Below are 25,303 nucleotides of genomic sequence, written 5' to 3'. Positions count from 1 at the left end.
ACTGACCTGTGATGACGTTGATGCTGATAGAGACTGGGTGTAGGGGACAGGGGACTGACCTGTGATGACGTTGATGCTGATAGAGACTGGTGTAGGGGGACAGGGACTGACCTGTGATGACGTTGATGCTGATAGAGACTGGTGTAGGGGACAGGGGACTGACCTGTGATGACGTTGATGCTGATAGAGACCAGGGACTGACCTGTGATGACGTTGATGCTGATAGAGACTGGTGTAGGGGACAGGGAACTGACCTGTGATGAAGTTGATGCTGATAGAGACTGGTGTAGGGGACAGGGACTGATGTGATGACGTTGATGCTGATAGAGACTGGTGTAGGGGACAGGGACTGACCTGTGATCACGTTGATGCTGATAGAGACTGGTGTAGGGGACAGGGGACCTGTGATGACGTTGATGCTGATGATGGTGTAGGGAGACAGGGACTGACGTTGATTGATGCTGATAGAGACTGGTGTAGGGGGACAGGGACTGACCTGTGATGACGTTGATGCTGATAGAGACTGGTGTAGGGGACAGGGGACTGACCTGTGATGACGTTGATATAGAGACTGGTGTAGGAGACAGGGACGACCTGTGATGACGTTGACGGGGACAGGGACTGACCTGTGATGACGTTGATGCTGATAGAGACTGGTGTGTAGGGGACAGGGGACTGACCTGTGATGACGTTGATGCTGATAGAGACTGGTGTAGGGGGGGACAGACCTGTGATGACGTTTGATGCCTAGAGACCCGACAGGGGACTGCCTGTGATGACGTTGATGCTGATAGAGACTGGTGTAGGGGACAGGGGACTGACCTGGATGACGTTGATGCTGATAGAGACTGGTGAAGGGGACCTGACCTGATGACGGATGCTGATAGAGACTGGTGTAGGGGACAGGGGACTGACCTGTGATGACGTTGATGCTGATAGAGACTGGTGTAGGGGACAGGGGACTGACCAGGATAGAGACTGGTGTAGGGGACAGGGACTGACCTGTGATGACGTTGATGCTGATAGAGACTGGTGTAGGGGGACAGGGGGACTGACCAGGATAGAGACTGGTGTAGGGGGACAGGGGACTGACCAGGATAGAGACTGGTGTGGGGGACAGGGACTGACCAGGATAGAGACTGGTGTAGGGGGACAGGGACTGACCAGGATAGAGACTGGTGTAGGGGGACAGGGGACTGACCAGGATAGAGACTGGTGTAGGGGGACAGGGACTGACCTGTGATCACGTTGATGCTGATAGAGACTGGTGTAGGGGACAGGGGACTGACCAGGATAGAGACTGGTGTAGGGGACAGGGGACTGACCTGTGATCACGTTGATGCTGATAGAGACTGGTGTAGGGGGACAGGGACTGACCAGGATAGAGACTGGTGTAGGGGACAGGGGACTGACCTGTGATGACGTTGATGCTGATAGAGACTGGTGTAGGGGGACAGGGGACTGACCAGGATAGAGACTGGTGTGGGGACAGGGGACTGACCTGTGATGACGTTGATGTCGGGATAAGCCTCTTCATTCAGGCTGACAGCAGCGCTGTCCCTCTCAAACAGCGTCTCTCAGTTCCTTCAAACTGCTGCTGAACCACACAGACAGACAGACCCACCACCTACAGACAGACAGACAGGCAGACAAACAGACAGACAGACAGGAAGGCCGACAGACAGACAGACAGACAGACAGACAGACAGGCAGGACAGGCAGGCAGGCAGGCAGGCAGGCAGGCAGACAGACAGACAGACAGACAGACAGACAGACAGACAGACAGGCAGACAGACAGACAGACAGACAGACAGACAGACAGACAGACAGACAGACAGACAGACAGACAGACAGACAGACAGACATGTTCCAGCTGGTTTATTTGACCTCTATAGAGTACATCTGTGTGGGGTTATTGTCCTTATTGTTGTTGTCCTGTGTATGAATCAGTGTAAATGAGGTGGGGGTGTTGTCCTGTGTATGAATCAGTGTAAATGAGGTGGGGTTGTTGTCCTGTGTATGAATCAGTGTAAATGAGGTGGGGGTTGTTGTCCTGTGTATGAATCAGTGTAAATGAGGTGGGTGTTGTTGTCCTGTGTATGAATCAGTGTAAATGAGGTGGGGGTTGTTGTCCTGTGTATGAATCAGTGTAAATGAGGTGGGGGTTGTTGTCCTGTGTATGAATCAGTGTAAATGAGGTGGGGGTTGTTGTCCTGTGTATGAATCAGTGTAAATGAGGTGGGGGTTGTTGTCCTGTGTATGAATCAGTGTAAATGAGGTGGGGTTGTTGTCCTGTGTATGAATCAGTGTAAATGAGGTGGGGTTGTTGTCCTGTGTATGAATCAGTGTAAATGAGGTGGGGTTGTTGTCCTGTGTATGAATCAGTGTAAATGAGGTGGGGGTTGTTGTCCTGTGTATGAATCAGTGTAAATGAGGTGGGGTTGTTGTCCTGTGTATGAATCAGTGTAAATGAGGTGGGGTTGTTGTCCTGTGTATGAAACAGTATAAATGAGGTGGGGGTTGTTGTCCTGTGTATGAATCAGTGTAAATGAGGTGGGGGTTATTGTCCTGTGTATGAAACAGTGTGCTGTAAACTAACTAACCCTCAGGCCTCTCTTCTGGATCTCAGCCACACTCTTCTGTATGAGCAGAGGAACTGGGGCAGCGGTGTTCTCCTTGTCCACCAGGTGGCGCAGCTCCACTCCAAACACCATGGGGGGGTTGAGGTGGCAGGGTCGGGGGTCGGGGGGCTCCCACTGCTCCAACAGGGTCAGCTTCACGTACAGTAGACCCCTGGGCTCTAATCTAACGCATATCTGCTGAGACCGAGAGGCTGGGGAAGGAGAGGGACAGAAGTGGAAGGAGAGGGACAGAAGAGATAGCAGAAGGGGAAGGAGAGGGACAGAAGAGATAGCAGAAGGGGAAGGAGAGGGACAGAAGAGATAGCAGAAGGGGAAGGAGAGGGACAGAAGAGATAGCAGAAGGGGAAGGAGAGGGACAGAAGAGATAGCAGAAGGGGAAGGAGAGGGACAGAAGAGATAGCAGAAGGGGAAGGAGAGGGACACAAGAGATAGCAGAAGGGGAAGGAGAGGGACACAAGAGATAGCAGAAGGGGAAGGAGAGGGACACAAGAGATAGCAGAAGGGGAAGGAGAGGGACAGAAGAGATAGCAGAAGGGGAAGGAGAGGGACACAAGAGATAGCAGAAGGGGAAGGAGAGGGACAGAAGAGATAGCAGAAGGGGAAGGAGAGGGACAGAAGAGATAGCAGAAGGGGAAGGAGAGGGACAGAAGAGATAGCAGAAGGGGAAGGAGAGGGACACAAGAGATAGCAGAAGGGGAAGGAGAGTGACAGAAGATATAGCAGAAGGGGAAGGAGAGGGACAGAAGAGATAGCAGAAGGGGAAGGAGAGGGACAGAAGAGATAGCAGAAGGGAGAAGGAGAGGGACAGAAGAGATAGCAGAAGGGAGAAGGAGAGGGGCAGAAGAGATAGCAGAAGGGGAAGGAGAGGGACACAAGAGATAGCAGAAGGGGAAGGAGAGTGACAGAAGATATAGCAGAAGGGGAAGGAGAGGGACAGAAGAGATAGCAGAAGGGGAAGGAGAGGGACAGAAGATGTTAGAGCCGATTTGGACATATTTGTATAAAAGACCGAACATATGGAGCTCCATGTATATTTGTGTAAATGTATTAAATATTAATGTAAATGATGAAATATTAGGTACGTACCTTTATGATTTATATTTACCTGATTGAGATATATTCATTTGTTGTTAGTGTAACTTAGTTTTTGGCCCCCCCTCTTGCCTATTCATTGTATTGTGGTAAGTGTGTTAGGATAAAGGCAGGAAGTTGGGCCTTCGGGAGAGGGAGTCCTTGCTAGATGCGGGAGCGGTATAGTTTTTTGACCATACAGACATACAGACATACAGACATACCATAATATGTATTTTCCATATCAAGTATTTTGTGCTTTAAGTTGATTGGAGAATCATTTATTTGTTAGATATAAGAAGAATAAACATTTTTGTTGCACCATATCCCTGGATGTCATGGAATGTTTGGCCGTTTGGAAACCTTGAGTGTGGACTGTATGCGTACCAAACAACCCCGCTTCAGGCTTGGGCAGTGGCTATGGTAAAGACGAAAGGAAGCCACTACATTCAAGTCAAAAACTCCGTGAAGGATTACTATCGGAAGGAAATCTCGGTTCGGACACACGCTGGATATTGTTCTATTGGTAATTGCATTCGGATCGTAAGGACAGCTCGCTTGGAAGGATTTGAACTCCTAGAATTCGCCAGCCGTGAGTAACCACTGCGAATGAATGAGCTGCCCTGTTCAATGCGATCATTTGATCATGCATATTATGGAAGCGCAAATGTGCTTTTAATTGGAATGTTTGATAAACTTGGGAATGGAATTCAAAACACAGCGTTGTGAAAACAATTAAGAAGTTTAAGTTTGGAAAACACTGAGATCATACGCACAATGTAGCCTAATCGTATGTCTAATACTTGGCCTAACGTGGAAATGCAATGCATCAACGCAACGAATGCGATCTAAAGATACTGCGTGTTTAAACTTCATTAAAGGGACAACTTATAATGGGATGAAATGTTTAAAACGCATCTAAAATGCCGAACTTGCACATGTTCAATTCAAATGGGTCAATATGCTGAAATGGAGGACTGTGTTTTTAAAGCATTAAAGGACGTCTAAAGGGGCATTACGTTTAACAATCAACCCAACAACTGTATCATTTGAAATTGAGGAAACTAAAAGTGAATGATGGAGGATGAAATCCCAAATAAGACTCCACAGAGATAGCAGAAGGGGAAGGAGAGGGACACAAGAGATAGCAGAAGGGGAAGGAGAGGGACAGAAGAGATAGCAGAAGGGGAAGGAGAGGGACAGAAGAGATAGCAGAAGGGGAAGGAGAGGGACAGAAGAGATAGCAGAAGGGGAAGGAGAGGGACAGAAGAGATAGCAGAAGGGGAAGGAGAGGGACAGAAGAGATAGCAGAAGGGGAAGGAGAGGGACAGAAGAGATAGCAGAAGGGGAAGGAGAGGGACAGAAGAGATAGCAGAAGGGGGAAGGAGAGGGACAGAAGAGATAGCAGAAGGGGAAGGAGAGGGACAGAAGAGATAGCAGAAGGGGGAAGGAGAGGGACAGAAGAGATAGCAGAAGGGGAAGGAGAGGGACAGAAGGGGAAGGAGAGGGACAGAAGAGATAGCAGAAGGGAGAAGGAGAGGGACAGAAGAGATAGCAGAAGGGGAAGGAGAGGGACAGAAGGGGAAGGAGAGGGACAGAAGGGGGAAGGAGAGGGACAGAAGAGATAGCAGAAGGGGAAGGAGAGGGACAGAAGAGATAGCAGAAGGGGAAGGAGAGGGACAGAAGAGATAGCAGAAGGGGAAGGAGAGGGACAGAAGAGATAGCAGAAGGGGAAGGAGAGGGACAGAAGAGATAGCAGAAGGGAGAAGGAGAGGGACAGAAGAGATAGCAGAAGGGGAAGGAGAGGGACAGAAGAGATAGCAGAAGGGGAAGGAGAGGGACAGAAGGAGGGGAATGAACAAGAGAAGATCAAACACAGTTGATTGACAGAGTGATTCCAAAAGAAGATCAGGAACTAAGGTGAGCTAAGATGCCTTCAGATAAAATAAAGTCCACTGGTATGAAAAACCCTTCTGCTGCATCCCTCACAGTGCCAAGCATCAGTGAAGTGGATGGTACGTGCTTCTACACCTGCATTGCTTGCTGTTTGGGGTTTTAGGCTGGGTTTCTGTACAGCACTTTGAGATATCAGCTGATGTAAGGTAGAGCATGGCGCTTGTAACGCCAGGGTAGTTAGTGGGTTCGATTCTGGGACCACCCATACGTAGAATGTATGCACACATGACTGTAAGTCGCTTTGGATAAAAAGCGTCTGCTAAATGGCATATATATGTACGAAGGGCTATATAAATACATTTGATTTGATTTGATATAACAACAGTGAGACATAGAACTGCATCTACTACGTTCATAGGAGGAACTTCTAACTCTCTGGTTGCTCCTACCTTGAACAGAGGGGGTATGGACACAGCCCCCAGACAGCAGACCCTGTTCCTGGTCGCTGCTGGGAGTCGCTGCCCTTCGTGGTGGTCGTCTCAGCCCCGGGGTAAGGAGTGAGCACCACCAGTTTCAGCAGCCTGGCCCTCTCCAGCTCCAGGTTGAAGGTGTGGTTGAGGGGCAGAGAGCCCCCCCTGGAGGTTAGCAGGCCGGTACGGGCCCTGGTTACACCATCCACCTGATGAACACAATGGAAAATAAGTTACACTGTTTGGTGTTATTCTCAATGATACTAAATACATTGCAGACAGACAGACAGACAGACAGACAGACAGACAGGCAGACAGACAGACAGACAGGCAGACAGAGAAAGAGACAGACAGGCAGACAGACAGAGAAAGAGACAGGCAGACAGACAGGCAGACAGACAGGCAGACAGACAGACAGACAGACAGACAGACAGGCAGACAGGCAGACAGACAGACAGGCAGGCAGGCAGGCAGAGAAAGAGACAGGCAGACAGCCAGGCAGACAGACAGGCAGGCAGAGAAAGAGACAGACAGGCAGACAGACAGACAGACAGACAGACAGACAGACAGGCAGGCAGGCAGACAGACAGAGAAAGAGACAGGCAGACAGACAGGCAGACAGACAGGCAGACAGACAGGCAGGCAGGCAGACAGAGAAAGAGACAGGCAGACAGACAGACAGACAGACAGACAGGCAGGCAGGCAGGCAGAGAAAGAGACAGACAGACAGACAGACAGACAGACAGACAGACAGACAAAGAGACAGGCAGACAGACCCTTTATTAAAAATCACCTGGATGGCACAGAACACCTCCTTACTGGTGTCCTGTTTAGGGGCCCTCAGCAGTTTCTCCACCCCAACGAGATGCACCGTAAGCAGGCCGGAGACGCGCTGGGCGCACCGTGGCTGGTCCGACAAGTTGTAGACTCTGAACGAGCTCAGGTCAGAGGTCATGGTCACTCCCTCCTGGCTGGAGTGGTGGGTGGAGCGGGGTGGTGGAAGAGGTGGGTTGTGGGCCGAGGAGGGTCCCCCTGGTCCACCCTGTTTGGGCAGCAGCTCAGGTGAGTCTCCGTCGCTCAGGTAGCCCCCCTTACTGGCGGCAGAGGAACGTCCCCTGGAGGAGCGTCGTTGTGGTCTCCCCCTGGGCCGAAGTGTCCAGGTGGTACCTGCTGATCACCTCGTTGGACTGCTCCTACGGACGCCTGGGGTGATGTCCCCTCTCCACCTCCGTCCCCTCCTCCTCGGCCCGTCCCCTCCTTCCCGTGGCGATGGGAGCGAGAGGAGCGCAGGCTGAGTTTACGGCGGAGTTCGGGGAGTTTCTTCATCTTCATGGAAAGGGATTTCCGGACCATTCCTGGGGATTTGATCCTGTCCATCATGCTGCTGGCCACGCCCCCTTTCTTCTGGGCCCCGGGGCTGTCTGAGGGGACTGACACACCTCCTCCGGAGCTGGAAACACCCCCTTCTCCACCTGCAACCCCGAAAGACTGCAGTTCCTCACCCTGGATCTGTTGAATTACATCTGAGATGGATGGAGAGAGGAGAGATGATGGAGAGAGGAGAGATGATGGAGAGAGGAGAGATGATGGAGAGAGGAGAGATGATAGAGAGAGGAGAGATGATGGAGAGTGGAGAGATGGAGAGAGGAGAGATGATGGAGAGAGGAGAGATGATGGAGAGAGGAGAGGGATGGAGAGATGATGGAGAGAGGAGAGATGATGGAGAGAGGAGAGGGATGGAGAGATGATGGAGAGAGGAGAGATGATGGAAGATGATGGAGAGAGGAGAGATGATGGAGAGAAGGAGGAATGGAAGAGGAAGATGATGGAAGGAGAGATGATGGAGAGAAGGAGAATGGAGAAGAGGAAGAGATGATGGAGAGAGGAGAGATGATTGAGAGAGGAGAGATGATGAGAGAGGAGAGATGATGGAGAGAGGAGAGCGATGGAGAGAGGGAGAGATGATGGAGAGAGGAGAGATGATGGAGAGAGGAGAGGAGAGGGGTGGAAGGGAGAGGGATGGAGAGAGGAGAGATGATGGAGAGAGGAGAGATGATGGAGAGAGGAGAGATGATGGAGAGAGGAGAGATGATGGAGAGAGGAGAGATGATGGAGAGAGGAGAGATGGAGAGATGATGGAGAGAGGAGAGATGATGGAGAGATGAGAGATGATGGAGAGAGGAGAGATGGAGAGAGGAGAGATGATGGAGAGAGGAGAGATGATGGAGAGAGGAGAGATGGAGAGAGGAGAGAGGAGAGATGGTGGAGAGAGGAGAGATGATGGAGAGAGGAGAGAGGGAGAGATGGAGGGGGAGAGGATGGAGAGAGGAGAGATGATGGAGAGAGGAGAGATGATGGAGAGAGGAGAGATGATGGAGAGAGAGAGATGATGGAGAGAGAGAGATGATGGAGAGAGGGGAGGGTGGAGAGATGATGGAGAGAGAGAGATGATGGAGAGATGAGAGATGATGGAGAGAGGAGAGATGGAGAGAGGAGAGATGATGGAGAGAGGAGAGATGATGGAGAGAGGAGAGATGGAGAGAGAGAGGAGAGAGGAGAGATGATGGAGAGAGGAGAGATGGTGGAGAGAGGAGAGATGGAGAGAGGAGAGAGGAGAGAGGAGAGATGATGGAGAGAGGAGAGATGATGGAGAGAGGAGAGATGGAGAGAGGAGAGAGGAGAGAGGAGAGATGGAGAGAGGAGAGATGGAGAGATGATGGAGAGATGGAGAGATGGAGAGAGGGAGAGGAGAGAGAGGAGAGAGGAGAGATGGAGAGATGATGGAGAGAGGAGAGATGGAGAGAGGAGAGATGATGGAGAGATGGAGAGAGGATGAGATGATGGAGAGATGGAGCAGGAGGAGATGATGGAGAGAGGAGAGATGATGGAGAGAGGATGAGATGATGGAGAGTGAGAGATGATGGAGAGAGGAGAGATGATGGAGAGAGGAGAGATGATGGAGAGAGGGAGGGAATGGAGAGAACACCTCCTTACTGAGATGATGGAGAGAGGAGAGATGGAGAGAGGAGAGATGATGGAAGAGGAGAGATGATGGAGAGAGGAGAGATGATGGAGAGAGGAGAGATGGAGAGATGGAGAGGGAGATGATGGAGAGAGGAGGGGAATGGAGAGAGGAGAGATGATGGAGAGAGGAGAGATGGAGAGATGGAGAGAGGAGAGATGATGGAGAGAGGAGAGATGATGGAGAGAGGAGAGATGATGGAGAGATGGAGAGATGATGGAGAGAAGGAGGGAATGGAGATAATGGAGAGATGGTGGAGAGAGGAGAGATGATGGAGAGAGGAGGGGAATGGAGAGAGGAGGGATGGAGAGAGGAGAGATGGAGATAATGGAGAGAGGAGAGATGATGGAGAGAGGAGATGATGGAGGAGAAATGGAGAGAGGAGATGATGGAGAGAGGAGGGAATGGAGAGAGGAGATGGAGAGAGGAGAGATGATGGAAGAGGAGAATGGAGATGATGGAGAGATGGAGAGAGGAGATGATGGGAGATGGAGAGGGAGAGATGATGGAGAGAGGAGAGATGATGGAGAGAGAGAGATGATGGAGAGAGGAGGGGAATGGAGATAATGGAGAGATGATGGAGAGAGAGAGATGATGGAGAGAGGAGGGGAATGGAGATGATGGAGAGATGGAGAGAGGAGAGATGATGGAGAGAGGAGATGATGGAGAGAGGAGATGATGGAGAGAGGAGAATAGAGATAATGGAGAGATGATGGAGAGAGATGATGGAGAGGAGAGATGATGGAGAGAGGAGATGATGGAGAAGATGATGGAGAGAGGAGATGGAAGATGATGGAGAGAGAGAGATGATGGAAGATGAGAGATGATGGAGAGAGAGAGATGATGGAGAGAGGAGAGATGATGGAGAGAGGAGAGATGGAGAGAGGAGAGATGATGGAGAGAGGAGGGGAATGGAGAGAGGAGGAGATGGAGAGAGGAGAGATGATGGAGAGAGGAGGGGAATGGAGATGATGGAGAGATGGAGAGAGGAGAGATGATGGAGAGATGGAGAGAGGAGATGATGGAGAGAGGAGAGATGATGGAGAGAGGAGAGATGATGGAGAGAGGAGGGGAATGGAGATAATGGAGAGATGATGGAGAGAGGAGAGATGATGGAGAGAGAGGGAATGGAGATGATGGAGAGATGGAGAGAGGAGAGATGATGGAGAGAGGAGGGGAATGGAGATGATGGAGAGATGGAGAGATGATGGAGAGATGGAGAGAGGAGAGATGATGGAGAGAGGAGAGATGATGGAGAGAGGAGAGATGATGGAGAGAGGAGAGATGATGGAGAGAGGAGGGAATGGAGATAATGGAGAGTGGAGAGATGATGGAGAGAGGAGGGGAATGGGGATAATGGAGAGAGGAGAGATGATGGAGAGAGGAGAGATGATGGAGAGAGGAGGGAATGGAGATAATGGAGGAGAGGAGAGATGATGGAGAGAGGAGATGATGGAGAGAGAGATGATGGAGAGGAGAGATGATGGAAGGAGAGATGGAGAGAGATGATGGAGAGAGGAGGAGATGATGAGAGATGAGAGATGATGGAGAGAGGAGAGATGGAGAGAGGAGAGATGATGAGAGAGGAGAGATGATGGAGAGAGGAGAGATGGAGAGAGGAGATGATGGAGAGAGGAGAGATGGTGGAGAGAGGAGAGATGGAGAGAGGGAGAGAGGAGAGAGGAGAGATGATGGAGAGAGGAGAGATGATGGAGAGAGGAGATGATGGAGAGAGGAGAGATGATGGAGAGAGAGAGGGATGGAGAGATGATGGAGAGGAGAGATGATGGAGAGAGGAGGGATGGAGAGATGATGGAAGATGATGGAGAGATGATGGAGAGATGATGATGGAGAGGAGAGGGGGATGGAGAGGAGGAGATGATGGAGAGAGGAGAGATGATGGAGAGAGGAGAGATGATGGAGATAGGAGAGATGATGGAGAGAGGAGAGATGATGGAGAGAGGAGAGATGATGGAGAGAGGAGATGATGGAGAGAGGAGAGATGATGGAGAGGAGAGGAGAGGTGGAGGGGAGAGGATGGAGAGAGAGAGATGATGAGAGAGGAGGAAAAATGGAGAGAGGAGAGATGATGGGAGAGAGGGGAATGGAGAGAGGAGAGATGATGGAAGAGGGAGGGGAATGGAGAGAGGAGAGATGATGGAGAGAGGAGGGGAATGGAGAGAGGAGAGATGATGGAGAGAGGAGGAATGGAGAGGGAGAGATGATGGAGAGAGGAGGGGAATGGAGAGAGGAGAGATGATGGAGAGAGGAGAGATGATGGAGAGTGGAGAGATGATGGAGTGAGAGAGAATGGAGAGGGAGGGATGGAGAGAGAGAAGGGATGGAGAGAGGAGAGATGATGGAGAGAGGAGAGGGATGGAGAGAGGAGAGGGATGGAGATAATGGAGAGAGGAGAGATGATGGAGAGAGGAGAGGGATGGAGAGAGGAGAGAGGAGGTTGATGGAGAGAAGAGAGAGAAGGAGAGAGGAGAAGGATGGAGCGAAGAGAGAGAAGGAGAGAAGAGAGGAGAAAGATGTCATATAGCATCAGTAGTTATCTGTAGGTGACTACACTACCTTCATGTAGCTACAGTAGTTATCTGTAGGTGACTACACTACCTTCATGTAGCTACAGTAGTTATCTGTAGGTGACTACACTACCTTCATGTAGCTACAGTAGTTATCTGTTATCTGTAGGTGACTACAGTACCTTCATGTAGCTACAGTAGTTATCTGTAGGTGACTCCACTACCTTCATGTAGCTACAGTAGTTATCTGTGGTGACTACACTACCTTCATGTAGCATCAGTAGTTATCTGTAGGTGACTACACTACCTTCATGTAGCTACAGTAGTTATCTGTTATCTGTAGGTGACTACAGTACCTTCATGTAGCTACAGTAGTTATCTGTAGGTGACTACACTACCTTCATGTAGCTACAGTAGTTATCTGTAGGTGACTACACTACCTTCATGTAGCTACAGTAGTTATCTGTATGTGACTCCACTACCTTCATGTGACTACAGTAGTTATCTGTAGGTGACTACACTACCTTCATGTAGCTACAGTAGTTATCTGTAGGTGACTCCACTACCTTCATGTAGCTACAGTAGTTATCTGTAGGTGACTACACTACCTTCATGTAGCTACAGTAGTTATCTGTTATCTGTAGGTGACTCCACTACCTTCATGTAGCTACAGTAGTTATCTGTAGGTGACTACACTACCTTCATGTAGCTACAGTAGTTATCTGTTATCTGTAGGTGACTACACTACCTTCATGTAGCTACAGTAGTTATCTGTTATCTGTAGGTGACTACACTACCTTCATGTAGCTACAGTAGTTATCAGTTATCTGTAGGTGACTACACTACCTTCATGTAGCTACAGTAGTTATCTGTTATCTGTAGGTGACTACAGTACCTTCATGTAGCTACAGTAGTTATCTGTAGGTGACTACACTACCTTCATGTAGCTACAGTAGTTATCTGTAGGTGACTACACTACCTTCATGTAGCTACAGTAGTTATCTGTTATCTGTAGGTGACTACAGTACCTTCATGTGGCTACAGTAGTTATCTGTAGGTGACTACACTACCTTCATGTAGCTACAGTAGTTATCTGTTATCTGTAGGTGACTACAGTACCTTCATGTAGCTACAGTAGTTATCTGTAGGTGACTACACTACCTTCATGTAGCATCAGTAGTTATCTGTAGGTGACTACACTACCTTCATGTAGCTACAGTAGTTATCTGTAGGTGACTACACTACCTTCATGTAGCTACAGTAGTTATCTGTAGGTGACTACACTACCTTCATGTAGCTACAGTAGTTATCTGTAGGTGACTACACTACCTTCATGTAGCTACAGTAGTTATCTGTAGGTGACTCCACTACCTTCATGTAGCTACAGTAGTTATCTGTAGGTGACTGCACTACCTTCATGTAGCTACAGTAGTTATCTGTTATCTGTAGGTGACTCCACTACCTTCATGTAGCTACAGTAGTTATCTGTAGGTGACTACACTACCTTCATGTAGCTACAGTAGTTATCTGTTATCTGTAGGTGACTACACTACCTTCATGTAGCTACAGTAGTTATCTGTTATCTGTAGGTGACTACACTACCTTCATGTAGCTACAGTAGTTATCTGTTATCTGTAGGTGACTACACTACCTTCATGTAGCTACAGTAGTTATCAGTTATCTGTAGGTGACTACACTACCTTCATGTAGCTACAGTAGTTATCTGTTATCTGTAGGTGACTACAGTACCTTCATGTAGCTACAGTAGTTATCTGTAGGTGACTACACTACCTTCATGTAGCTACAGTAGTTATCTGTTATCTGTAGGTGACTACACTACCTTCATGTAGCTACAGTAGTTATCTGTTATCTGTAGGTGACTACAGTACCTTCATGTGGCTACAGTAGTTATCTGTTATCTGTAGGTGACTACACTACCTTCATGTAGCTACAGTAGTTATCTGTAGGTGACTACACTACCTTCATGTAGCTACAGTAGTTATCTGTAGGTGACTACACTACCTTCATGTAGCTACAGTAGTTATCAGTTATCTGTAGGTGACTACACTACCTTCATGTAGCTACAGTAGTTATCTGTTATCTGTAGGTGACTCCACTACCTTCATGTAGCTACAGTAGTTATCTGTAGGTGACTACACTACCTTCATGTAGCTACAGTAGTTATCTGTAGGTGACTACACTACCTTCATGTAGCTACAGTAGTTATCTGTAGGTGACTCCACTACCTTCATGTAGCTACAGTAGTTATCTGTAGGTGACTACACTACCCTCATGTAGCTACAGTAGTTATCTGTTATCTGTAGGTGACTACACTACCCTCATGTAGCTACAGTAGTTATCTGTAGGTGACTACACTACCTTCATGTAGCTACAGTAGTTATCTGTAGGTGACTACACTACCTTCATGTAGCTACAGTAGTTATCTGTAGGTGACTACACTACCTTCATGTAGCTACAGTAGTTATCTGTAGGTGACTACACTACCTTCATGTAGCTACAGTAGTTATCTGTTATCTGTAGGTGACTACACTACCTTCATGTAGCTACAGTAGTTATCTGTAGGTGACTACACTACCTTCATGTAGCTACAGTAGTTATCTGTAGGTGACTACACTACCTGCTGTAGCTACAGTAGTTATCTGTGAGGTGACTACACTACCTTCATGTAGCTACAGTAGTTATCTGTAGGTGACTACACTGCCCAGCATGTAGCTACAGTAGTTATCTGTAGGTGACTACACTACCTTCATGTAGCTACAGTAGTTATCTGTAGGTGACTACACTACCTTCATGTAGCTACAGTAGTTATCTGTAGGTGACTACACTACCTTCATGTAGCTACAGTAGTTATCTGTAGGTGACTACACTACCTTCATGTAGCTACAGTAGTTATCTGTAGGTGACTACACTACCTTCATGTGGCTACAGTAGTTATCTGTAGGTGACTCCACTACCTTCATGTAGCTACAGTAGTTATCTGTAGGTGACTACACTACCTTCATGTAGCTACAGTAGTTATCTGTTATCTGTAGGTGACTACACTACCTTCATGTAGCTACAGTAGTTATCTGTAGGTGACTACACTACCTTCATGTAGCTACAGTAGTTATCTGTAGGTGACTACACTACCTTCATGTAGCTACAGTAGTTATCTGTAGGTGACTACACTACCTTCATGTAGCTACAGTAGTTATCTGTAGGTGACTACACTACCTTCATGTAGCTACAGTAGTTATCTGTAGGTGACTACACTACCTTCATGTAGCTACAGTAGTTATCTGAAGGTGACTACACTACCTTCATGTAGCTACAGTAGTTATCTGTAGGTGACTACACTACCTTCATGTAGCTACAGTAGTTATCTGTAGGTGACTACACTACCTTCATGTGGCTACAGTAGTTATCTGTAGGTGACTCCACTACCTTCATGTAGCTACAGTAGTTATCTGTAGGTGACTACACTACCTTCATGTGGCTACAGTAGTTATCTGTAGGTGACTACACTACCTTCATGTAGCTACAGTAGTTATCTGTAGGTGACTACACTACCTTCATGTAGCTACAGTAGTTATCTGTAGGTGACTCCACCACCATGTAGCTACAGTAGTTATCTGTAGGTGACTACACTACCTTCATGTAGCTACAGTAGTTATCTATAGGTGACTACACTACCTTCATGTAGCTACAGTAGTTATCTGTAGGTGACTACACTACCTTCATGTAGCTACAGTAGTTATCTGTTATCTGTAGGTGACTACACTACCTTCATGTGGCTACAGTAGTTATCTGTAGGTGACTACACTACCTTCATGTAGCTACAGTAGTTATCTGTAGGTGACTACACTACCTTCATGTAGCTACAGTAGTTATCTGTAGGTGACTACACTACCTTCATGTAGCTACAGTAGTTATCTGTAGGTGACTACACTACCTTCATGTGGCTACAGTAGTTATCTGTAGGTGACTACAGTACCTTCATGTAGCTACAGTAGTTATCTGTAGGTGACTACACTACCTTCATGTAGCTACAGTAGTTATCTGTAGGTGACTACACTACCGTCATGTAGCTACAGTAGTTATCTGTAGGTGACTACACTACCTTCATGTAGCTACAGTAGTTATCTGTAGGTGACTACACTACCTTCATGTAGCTACAGTAGTTATCTGTTATCTGTAGGTGACTACACTACCTTCATGTAGCTACAGTAGTTATCTGTAGGTGACTACACTACCTTCATGTAGCTACAGTAGTTATCTGTTATCTGTAGGTGACTACACTACCTTCATGTAGCTACAGTAGTTATCTGTAGGTGACTACACTACCTTCATGTAGCTACAGTAGTTATCTGTTATCTGTAGGTGACTACAGTACCTTCATGTAGCTACAGTAGTTATATGTAGGTGACTACACTACCTTCATGTAGCTACAGTAGTTATCTGTAGGTGACTACACTACCTTCATGTAGCTACAGTAGTTATCTGTAGGTGACTACACTACCTTCATGTAGCTACAGTAGTTATCTGTCATCTGTAGGTGACTACACTACCTTCATGTGGCTACAGTAGTTATCTGTTATCTGTAGGTGACTACACTACCTTCATGTAGCTACAGTAGTTATCTGTTATCTGTAGGTGACTACACTACCTTCATGTAGCTACAGTAGTTATCTGTTATCTGTAGGTGACTACACTACCTTCATGTAGCTACAGTAGTTATCTGTCATCTGTAGGTGACTACACTACCTTCATGTAGCTACAGTAGTTATCTGTAGGTGACTACACTACCTTCATGTAGCTACAGTAGTTATCTGTTATCTGTAGGTGACTACACTACCTTCATGTAGCTACAGTAGTTATCTGTAGGTGACTACACTACCTTCATGTAGCTACAGTAGTTATCTGTTATCTGTAGGTGACTACACTACCTTCATGTAGCTACAGTAGTTATCTGTAGTGACTACACTACCTTCATGTAGCTACAGTAGTTATCTCTGTAGGTGACTACAGTACCTTCATGTAGCTACAGTAGTTATATGTAGGTGACTACACTACCTTCATGTAGCTACAGTAGTTATCTGTAGGTGACTACACTACCTTCATGTAGCTACAGTAGTTATCTGTAGGTGACTACACTACCTTCATGTAGCTACAGAGTAGCTATCTGTTATATGTAGGTGACTACAGTACCTTCATGTAGGTACAGTAGTTATCTGTAGGTGACTACACTACCTTCATGTAGCTACAGTAGTTATCTGTAGGTGACTACACTACCTTCATGTAGCTACAGTAGTTATCTGTAGGTGACTACACTACCTTCATGTAGCTACAGTAGTTATCTGTAGGTGACTACACTACCTTCATGTGGCTACAGTAGTTATCTGTAGGTGACTACACTACCTTCATGTAGCTACAGTAGTTATCTGTAGGTGACTACACTACCTTCATGTAGCTACAGTAGTTATCTGTAGGTGACTACACTACCTTCATGTAGCTACAGTAGTTATCTGTAGGTGACTACACTACCTTCATGTAGCTACAGTAGTTATCTGTAGGTGACTACACTACCTTCATGTAGCTACAGTAGTTATCTGTTATCTGTAGGTGACTCCACTACCTTCATGTAGCTACAGTAGTTATCTGTAGGTGACTACACTACCTTCATGTAGCTACAGTAGTTATCTGTTATCTGTAGGTGACTACACTACCTTCATGTAGCTACAGTAGTTATCTGTAGGTGACTACACTACCTTCATGTAGCTACAGTAGTTATCTGTTATCTGGGTGACTACAGTACCTTCATGTAGCTACAGTAGTTATATGTAGGTGACTACACTACCTTCATGTAGCTACAGTAGTTATCTGTAGGTGACTACACTACCTTCATGTAGCTACAGTAGTTATCTGTAGGTGACTACACTACCTTCATGTAGCTACAGTAGTTATCTGTATCTGTAGGTGACTACACTACCTTCATGTAGCTACAGTAGTTATCTGTTATCTGTAGGTGACTACACTACCTTCATGTAGCTACAGTAGTTATCTGTTATCTGTAGGTGACTACACTACCTTCATGTAGCTACAGTAGTTATCTGTATCTGGTGACTACACTACCTTCATGTAGCTACAGTAGTTATCTGTCATCTGTAGGTGACTACACTACCTTCATGTAGCTACAGTAGTTATCTGTCATCTGTAGGTGACTACACTACCTTCATGTGGCTACAGTAGTTATCTGTTATCTGTAGTGACTACACTACCTTCATGTAGCTACAGTAGTTATCTGTTATCTGTAGGTGACTACACTACCTTCATGTAGCTACAGTAGTTATCTGTTATCTGTAGGTGACTACACTACCTTCATGTAGCTACAGTAGTTATCTGTCATCTGTAGGTGACTACACTACCTTCATGTAGCTACAGTAGTTATCTGTAGGTGACTACACTACCTTCATGTAGCTATCAGTAGTTATCTGTTATCTGTAGGTGACTACACTACCTTCATGTAGCTACAGTAGTTATCTGTAGGTGACTACACTACCTTCATGTAGCTACAGTAGTTATCTGTTATCTGTAGGTGACTACACTACCTTCATGTAGCTACAGTAGTTATCTGTAGGTGACTACACTACCTTCATGTAGCTACACAGTTATCTGTTATCTGTAGGTGACTACACTACCTTCATGTAGCTACAGTAGTTATCTGTAGGTGACTACAGTACCTTCATGTAGCTACAGTAGTTATATGTAGGTGACTACACTACCTTCATGTAGCTACAGTAGTTATCTGTAGGTGACTACACTACCTTCATGTAGCTACAGTAGCTATCTGTTATATGTAGGTGACTACAGTACCTTCATGTAGCTACAGTAGTTATCTGTAGGTGACTACACTACCTTCATGTAGCTACAGTAGTTATCTGTAGGTGACTACACTACCTTCATGTAGCTACAGTAGTTATCTGTCATCTGTAGGTGACTACACTACCTTCATGTAGCTACAGTAGTTATCTGTTATCTGTAGGTGACTACACTACCTTCATGTAGCTACAGTAGTTATCTGTCATCTGTAGGTGACTACACTACCTTCATGTAGCTACAGTAGTTATCTGTTATCTGTAGGTGACTACACTACCTTCATGTAGCTACAGTAGTTATCTGTTATCTGTAGGTGACTACACTACCTTCATGTAGCTACAGTAGTTATCTGTAGGTGACTACACTACCTTCATGTAGCTACAGTAGTTATCTGTTATCTGTAGGTGACTACACTACCTTCATGTAGCTACAGTAGTTATCTGTTATCTGTAGGTGACTACACTACCTTCATGTAGCTACAGTAGTTATCTGTTATCTGTAGGTGACTACAGTACCTTCATGTAGCTACAGTAGTTATCTGTAGGTGACTACACTACCTTCATGTAGCTACAGTAGTTATCTGTAGGTGACTACACTACCTTCATGTAGCTACAGTAGTTATCTGTTATCTGTAGGTGACTACACTACCTTCATGTAGCTACAGTAGTTATCTGTAGGTGACTACACTACCTTCATGTAGCTACAGTAGTTATCTGTTATCTGTAGGTGACTACAGTACCTTCATGTAGCTACAGTAGTTATCTGTAGGTGACTACACTACCTTCATGTAGCTACAGTAGTTATCTGTAGGTGACTACACTACCTTCATGTAGCTACAGTAGTTATCTGTTATCTGTAGGTGACTACACTACCTTCATGTAGCTACAGTAGTTATCTGTAGGTGACTACAGTACCTGTATCATATGAATCATGTGACTACAGTAGTTATCTGTAGGTGGCTACAGTAGCTTGTTCTACAGTAGTTATCTGTAGGTGGCTACAGTAGCTTGTTCTACAGTATGTACTTACCTGGGCTGTCTCCGTCTCTGTCTCTCCTACTGCAGGCTGAGCTGTCTAATGTGATGGCTTTGGTCTGATGGGCGCTGTCTGGGCTGGAGCCACCTGAAGGGCACTGGTTCTGGGTGGCATGACGCTCTAAACGGGAGGCCCCTCCACCTCCACCGGTGACAGGGCTCACCACCATCCCTGCCCGTCGCTGGCTCCTCATCTGGGGATCCCTCGACGTCTCTGACAGCCCCTCTGTCTCCCTCCTCCTCCAGGGGTTCTCACTGTCTAACTAAAGACTAACACCCCTCCCCTCCTCCTCCTCCTCCTCCACCTCCTAAACCTCCTCCTCCTGGTCCTTATCCAGTCCTAAACCTCCTCCACCTCCTCCTCCTCCACCTCCTCCTCCTCCTCCTCCTCCCACCCCCACCTCCACCTCCACCTCCTCCTCCTCCACCGCCACCTCCTCCTCCACCTTTCTCCTCCACCTCCTCCCCCATTATCCACCTCCTCCTCTTTCATTATCCTCCACCTCCTCCACCCCCCACATTCCTCCTCCACCTCCTCCTTCCTCTTAAACGTCCTAAACCTCCGATGCCACGCAACACGTCCTCCCTCCTCTGGAATAGGGTTGTACCAAATGTTGTTGTCTCCTTCTGTCGTTGCCTCAGCTCAGCGAAGCAGTTGGGGAGGAGGCCTTATCCAGCCAAGTAAAGAGTAGGACTGGTCCAGGCAGCCTGGCTCTTTCCTGTGGACAGTACCCAGGCTCGGCTGCTCCTGTCCAGGGTCTGGAGATAGGCCCCTGACCCCGAGGACTTCACCATACAGGAGGAGACACAGATCTCAGCGTAACCTCCTATCGGGTTGGTGAACTCTGGGACTGCGGTGTGGACAGGGGGAGGAGGCTCACAGGAGGAGGTGCTACATTGTCCCTGATGCTCCCAGTCTAAATCATCACACCTCCTCCTGTCCAGCCCGGCCTCCACTAACGTCTTCTGGCTCCAGGCCTGTTTGGAGGTTGAGACCTGGGCCTTTCCTGAGCTGCTATCCGAGTCACAAGCCCCGTAGAGCAGGCTGTGAGAGCCCTCTGTGCCTGGTGTGGAGGCCAGTTTGGCCCACTGCTGTTTCTTGGCCACTGTTATCTGGGTGCGTGGGGTGCTGGTGTTGTCCTCCGTTGGCGGGGTCGAGGGTTCGGCCTCCGCTGTCGTTACCGTTGACAACGATGAGGATGAAAGCGCTTTGGATGACATCACTCTTCCGCTGGATGTCTGGAGGGAAACAACAGAACTATTATGGTCTGTATTATGGTCATTATCCAGCCAAATAAAGACTGTATTATGGTCATTATCCAGTCCAATATAGACTGTATTATGGTCATTATCCAGTCCAATATAGACTATATTATGGTCATTATCCAGTCCAATAAAAACTGTATTATGGTCATTATCCAGTCCAATAAAGACTGTATTATGGTCATTATCCAGTCCAATAAAGACTATTATGGTCATTATCCAGTCCAATAAAGACTGTATTATGGTCATTATCCAGTCCAATAAAGACTATTATGGTCATTATCCAGTCCAATAAAGACTGTATTATGGTCATTATCCAGTCCAATAAAGACTATTATGGTCATTATCCAGTCCAATAAAGACTGTATTATGGTCATTATCCAGTCAAATATAGACTGTATTATGGTCATTATCCAGTCCAATAAAGACTATTATGGTCATTATCCAGCCCAATAAAGACTGTATTATGGTCATTATCCAGTACAATAAAGACTGTTTTATGGTCATTATCCAGTCCAATAAAGACTATATTATGGTCATTATCCAGTCCAATACAGACTATATTATGGTCATTTTCCAGTCAATGTAGACTGTATTATGGTTATTATCCAGTCCAATAAAGACTATTATGGTCATTATCCAGCCAAATAAAGACTGTATTATGGTCATTATCCAGTCCAATAAAGACTGTATTATGGTCATTATCCAGTCCAATAAAGACTATTATGGTCATTATCCAGTCCAATAAAGACTATTATGGTCATTATCCAGTCCAATAAAGACTATTATGGTCATTATCCAGTCCAATAAAGACTGTATTATGGTCATTATCCAGTCCAATAAAGACTGTATTATGGTCATTATCCAGTCCAATAAAGACTGTATTATGGTCATTATCCAGTCCAATAAAGACTGTATTATGGTCATTATCCAGTCCAATAAAGACTATTATGGTCATTATCCAGTCCAATAAAGACTGTATTATGGTCATTATCCAGTCCAATAAAGACTGTATTATGGTCATTATCCAGTCCAATAAAGACTGTATTATGGTCATTATCCAGTCCAATAAAGACTATTATGGTCATTATCCAGTCCAATAAAGACTGTATTATGGTCATTATCCAGTCAATATAGACTGTATTATGGTCATTATCCAGTCCAATACAGACTGTATTATGGTCATTATCCAGCCAAATAAAGACTGTATTATGGTCATTATCCAGTCCAATAAAGACTATTATGGTCATTATCCAGTCCAATAAAGACTGTATTATGGTCACTAGTACTATCACACCTACTGCAGACTACCCTCCCAACCATCACTAATACTATCACACCTACTGCAGACTACCCTCCCAACCATCACTAGTACTATCACACCTACTGTAGACTACCCTCCCAACCATCACTAGTACTATCACACCTACTGCAGACTACCCTCCCAACCATCACTAGTACTATCACACCTACTGTAGACTACCCTCCCAACCATCACTAGTACTATCACACCTACTGTAGACTACCCTCCCAACCCTCACTAGTACTATCACACCTACTGTAGACTACCCTCCCAACCCTCACTAGTACTATCACACCTACTGCAGACTACCCTCCCAACCATCACTAGTACTATCACACCTACTGTAGACTACCCTCCCAACCCTCACTAGTACTATCACACCTACTGCAGACTACCCTCCCAACCATCACTAGTACTATCACACCTACTGTAGACTACCCTCCCAACCATCACTAGTACTATCACACCACCAGCAGACCCATCCAATGATCTCCAGGAGCAACAGCAGGGAACAAGATACTGAAGGGGTCAAAAACAAAGTAAGACTGGCAACGGTCTCAATATAATATTCACCACCGAGTCCCATTCAACCCACGTCACGATTCTCCTTCTCTGGCGATAAAAGTCCAGCCAACATGTTTAAAAACAGACAGAAGGTGTCCGACCAGACCTGGGTTGAAATACCTTTTCAGCTATTAGTTTTCAATACATTTCAAAACTCAAATGCATTTTAACTTTAGATATTTTTAAAATAGTATTTGAAATAAGTAAAAATAATTTCAAATACAATTTGGTTGACATATTTATTTATTTATTTTTTACAAATAACTGTTCAAAATACTAAAATAAAAAGTACTTTTTTTGGGCTGGAAAATACTCAAATACACTGAAAAGTTTTTTAAAAAGTATTCAGATACCAAATACTCAAACACACATGAAGAGCGCAATCGGGAAAGCATTCAGACCCCTTGACTTTTTCTACAACTTATTACAGACCTATTCTAAATTGGGTTGCATTTATGTTTTCCCCTCATCAATCTACAATCACAATACCCCATAATGACATCACAATACCCCATAATGACATCACAATACCCCATAATGACATCACAATACCCCATAATGACATCACAATACCCCATAATGACATCACAATACCCCTTAATGACATCACAATACCCCTTAATGACATCACAATACCCCATAATGACATCACAATACCCCTTAATGACATCACAATACCCCCCATAATGACATCACAATACCCCATAATGGCATCACAATACCCCATAATGACATCACAATACCCCATAATGGCATCACAATACCCCATAATGACATCACAATACCCCATAATGACATCACAATACCCCATAATGACATCACAATACCCCATAATGACATCACAATACCCCAATGACATCACAATACCCCATAATGACATCACAATACCCCATAATGACATCACAATACCCCATAATGACATCACAATACCCCATAATGGCATCACAATACCCCATAATGACATCACAATACCCCATAATGACATCACAATATCCCATAATGACATCACAATACCCCATAATGACATCACAATACCCCATAATGACATCACAATACCCCATAATGACAAAGCGAAAATGGAAATATCTTATTTACATAAGTATTCAGACCCTTTGCTATGAGACTCGAAATTGAGTTCAGCTGCATCCTGTTTCCATTGATCATCCTTGAGATGTTTCTACAACTTGATTGGAGTCCACCTGTGGTAAATTCAATTGATTGGACATGATTTAGAAAGGTACACACCTGTCTATATAAAGGTCCCACAGTTGACAGTGAATGTCAGAGCAAAAACCAAGCCATGAGGTCAAAGGAATTGTCTGTAGAGCTCTGAGACAGGATTGTGTTGAGACACAGATCTGGGGAAGGGTAAAAACATGTCAGCAGCACTGAAGGTCCCCAAGAACACAGAAGTTTGAAACCACCAAGACATTTCCTAGAGCTGGCCGTCCGGCCAAACTGAGCAGGGCCTTGGTCAGGGAGGTGACAAAGAACCCGATGGTCACTGACAGTGCTCCTGAGTTCCTCTGTGGAGATGGGAGAACCTTCCAGAAGGACAACCATCTCTGCAGTGCTCCACCAATCAGGCCTTTATGGAAGAGTGGCCAGACGGAAGACACCCATTAGTAAAAGGCACATGACAGCCCGCTTGGAGTTTGCTAAAAGGCATCGAAAGAACTCAGACCATGAGAAACAAGATTCTCCTGTCTGATGAAACCAAGATTTAACTCTTTGGCCTGAATGCCAAGCGTCACGTCTGGAGGAAACCAGGCACCATCCCTACGGTGAAGCATGGTGGTGGCAGCATCATGTTGTGGGGTTGTTTTTCAGCGGCAGGGACTGGGAGATTAGTGAAGCATGGTGGTGGCAGCATCATGCTGTGGGGATGTTTTTCAGCGGCAGGGAGACTAGTCAGGATCGAGGGAAAGATGAACGGAGCAAAGTCATTATGTGTAGATTGATGAGGGGTATTAAAAAATATGAACAGTGGACCCACCCTGACACTGAACAGGAGACCCACCCTGATACTGAACAGTAGACCCACCCTGATACTGAACAGTAGACCCACCCTGATACTGAACAGTAGACCCACCCTGACACTGAACAGGAGACCCACCCTGACACTGAACAGGAGACCCACCCTGATACTGAACAGTAGACCCACCCTGATATTGAACAGTAGACCCACCCTGATACTGAACAGAAGACCCACCCTGATACTGAACAGTAGACCCACCCTGATACTGAACAGTAGACCCACCCTGATACTGAACAGTAGACCCACCCTGATACTGAACAGTAGACCCACCCTGAACAGTAGACCCACCCTGAACAGTAGACCCACCCTGATACTGAACAGTAGACCCACCCTGATACTGAACAGTAGACCCACCCTGATACTGAACAGTAGACCCACCCTGTTACTGAACAGTAGACCCACCCTGATACTGAACAGTAGACCCACCCTGAACAGTAGACCCACCCTGATACTGAACAGTAGACCCACCCTGATACTGAACAGTAGACCCACCCTGATACTGAACAGTAGACCCACCCTGTTACTGAACAGAAGACCCACCCTGATACTGAACAGTAGACCCACCCTGATACTGAACAGTAGACCCACCCTGAACA

The 25,303-nt window shown here is 46.2% G+C and overlaps 1 protein-coding gene across 1 annotated transcript; it reads right to left on the bottom strand.

The window, feature by feature from the left end:
• Positions 1 to 2,594: 2,594 nt before the first annotated feature.
• On the bottom strand, positions 2,595 to 19,779 carry LOC127921690 (rho GTPase-activating protein SYDE2-like). The gene is made up of 5 exons (XM_052505274.1): positions 19,535 to 19,779; positions 7,281 to 7,602; positions 6,873 to 7,221; positions 6,066 to 6,288; positions 2,595 to 2,833 (listed from the first exon to the last, which is right to left on the bottom strand). The coding sequence occupies exons 1-5, from the start codon at positions 19,731 to 19,733 to the stop codon at positions 2,595 to 2,597; spliced, it is 1,332 nt and encodes a 443-aa protein (XP_052361234.1). The 5' UTR covers positions 19,734 to 19,779.
• Between the last annotated feature and the right edge of the window lie 5,524 nt (positions 19,780 to 25,303).

This window comes from Oncorhynchus keta, unplaced genomic scaffold (genome assembly GCF_023373465.1).
Source record: "Oncorhynchus keta strain PuntledgeMale-10-30-2019 unplaced genomic scaffold, Oket_V2 Un_contig_23122_pilon_pilon, whole genome shotgun sequence".
Classification (NCBI taxonomy): domain Eukaryota; kingdom Metazoa; phylum Chordata; class Actinopteri; order Salmoniformes; family Salmonidae; genus Oncorhynchus; species Oncorhynchus keta.
Note: the sequence above shows the minus strand (reverse complement) of the source record. Positions and strands in the feature narration are given on the sequence as shown.

Bases quoted from the DNA above. Each gene is read 5' to 3' on its own strand.
- LOC127921690 (XM_052505274.1), bottom strand. From the start codon at position 19,733: ATGAGGAGCCAGCGACGGGCAGGGATGGTGGTGAGCCCTGTCACCGGT. The intron at 7,603-19,534 runs GTAAGTACATAC...CATCCATCTCAG, and splicing joins CAGAGACGGAGACAGCCCAG to ATGTAATTCAACAGATCCAG. The intron at 7,222-7,280 runs GTCCGTAGGAGC...ACTTCGGCCCAG, and splicing joins GAGGGGACATCACCCCAGGC to GGGGAGACCACAACGACGCT.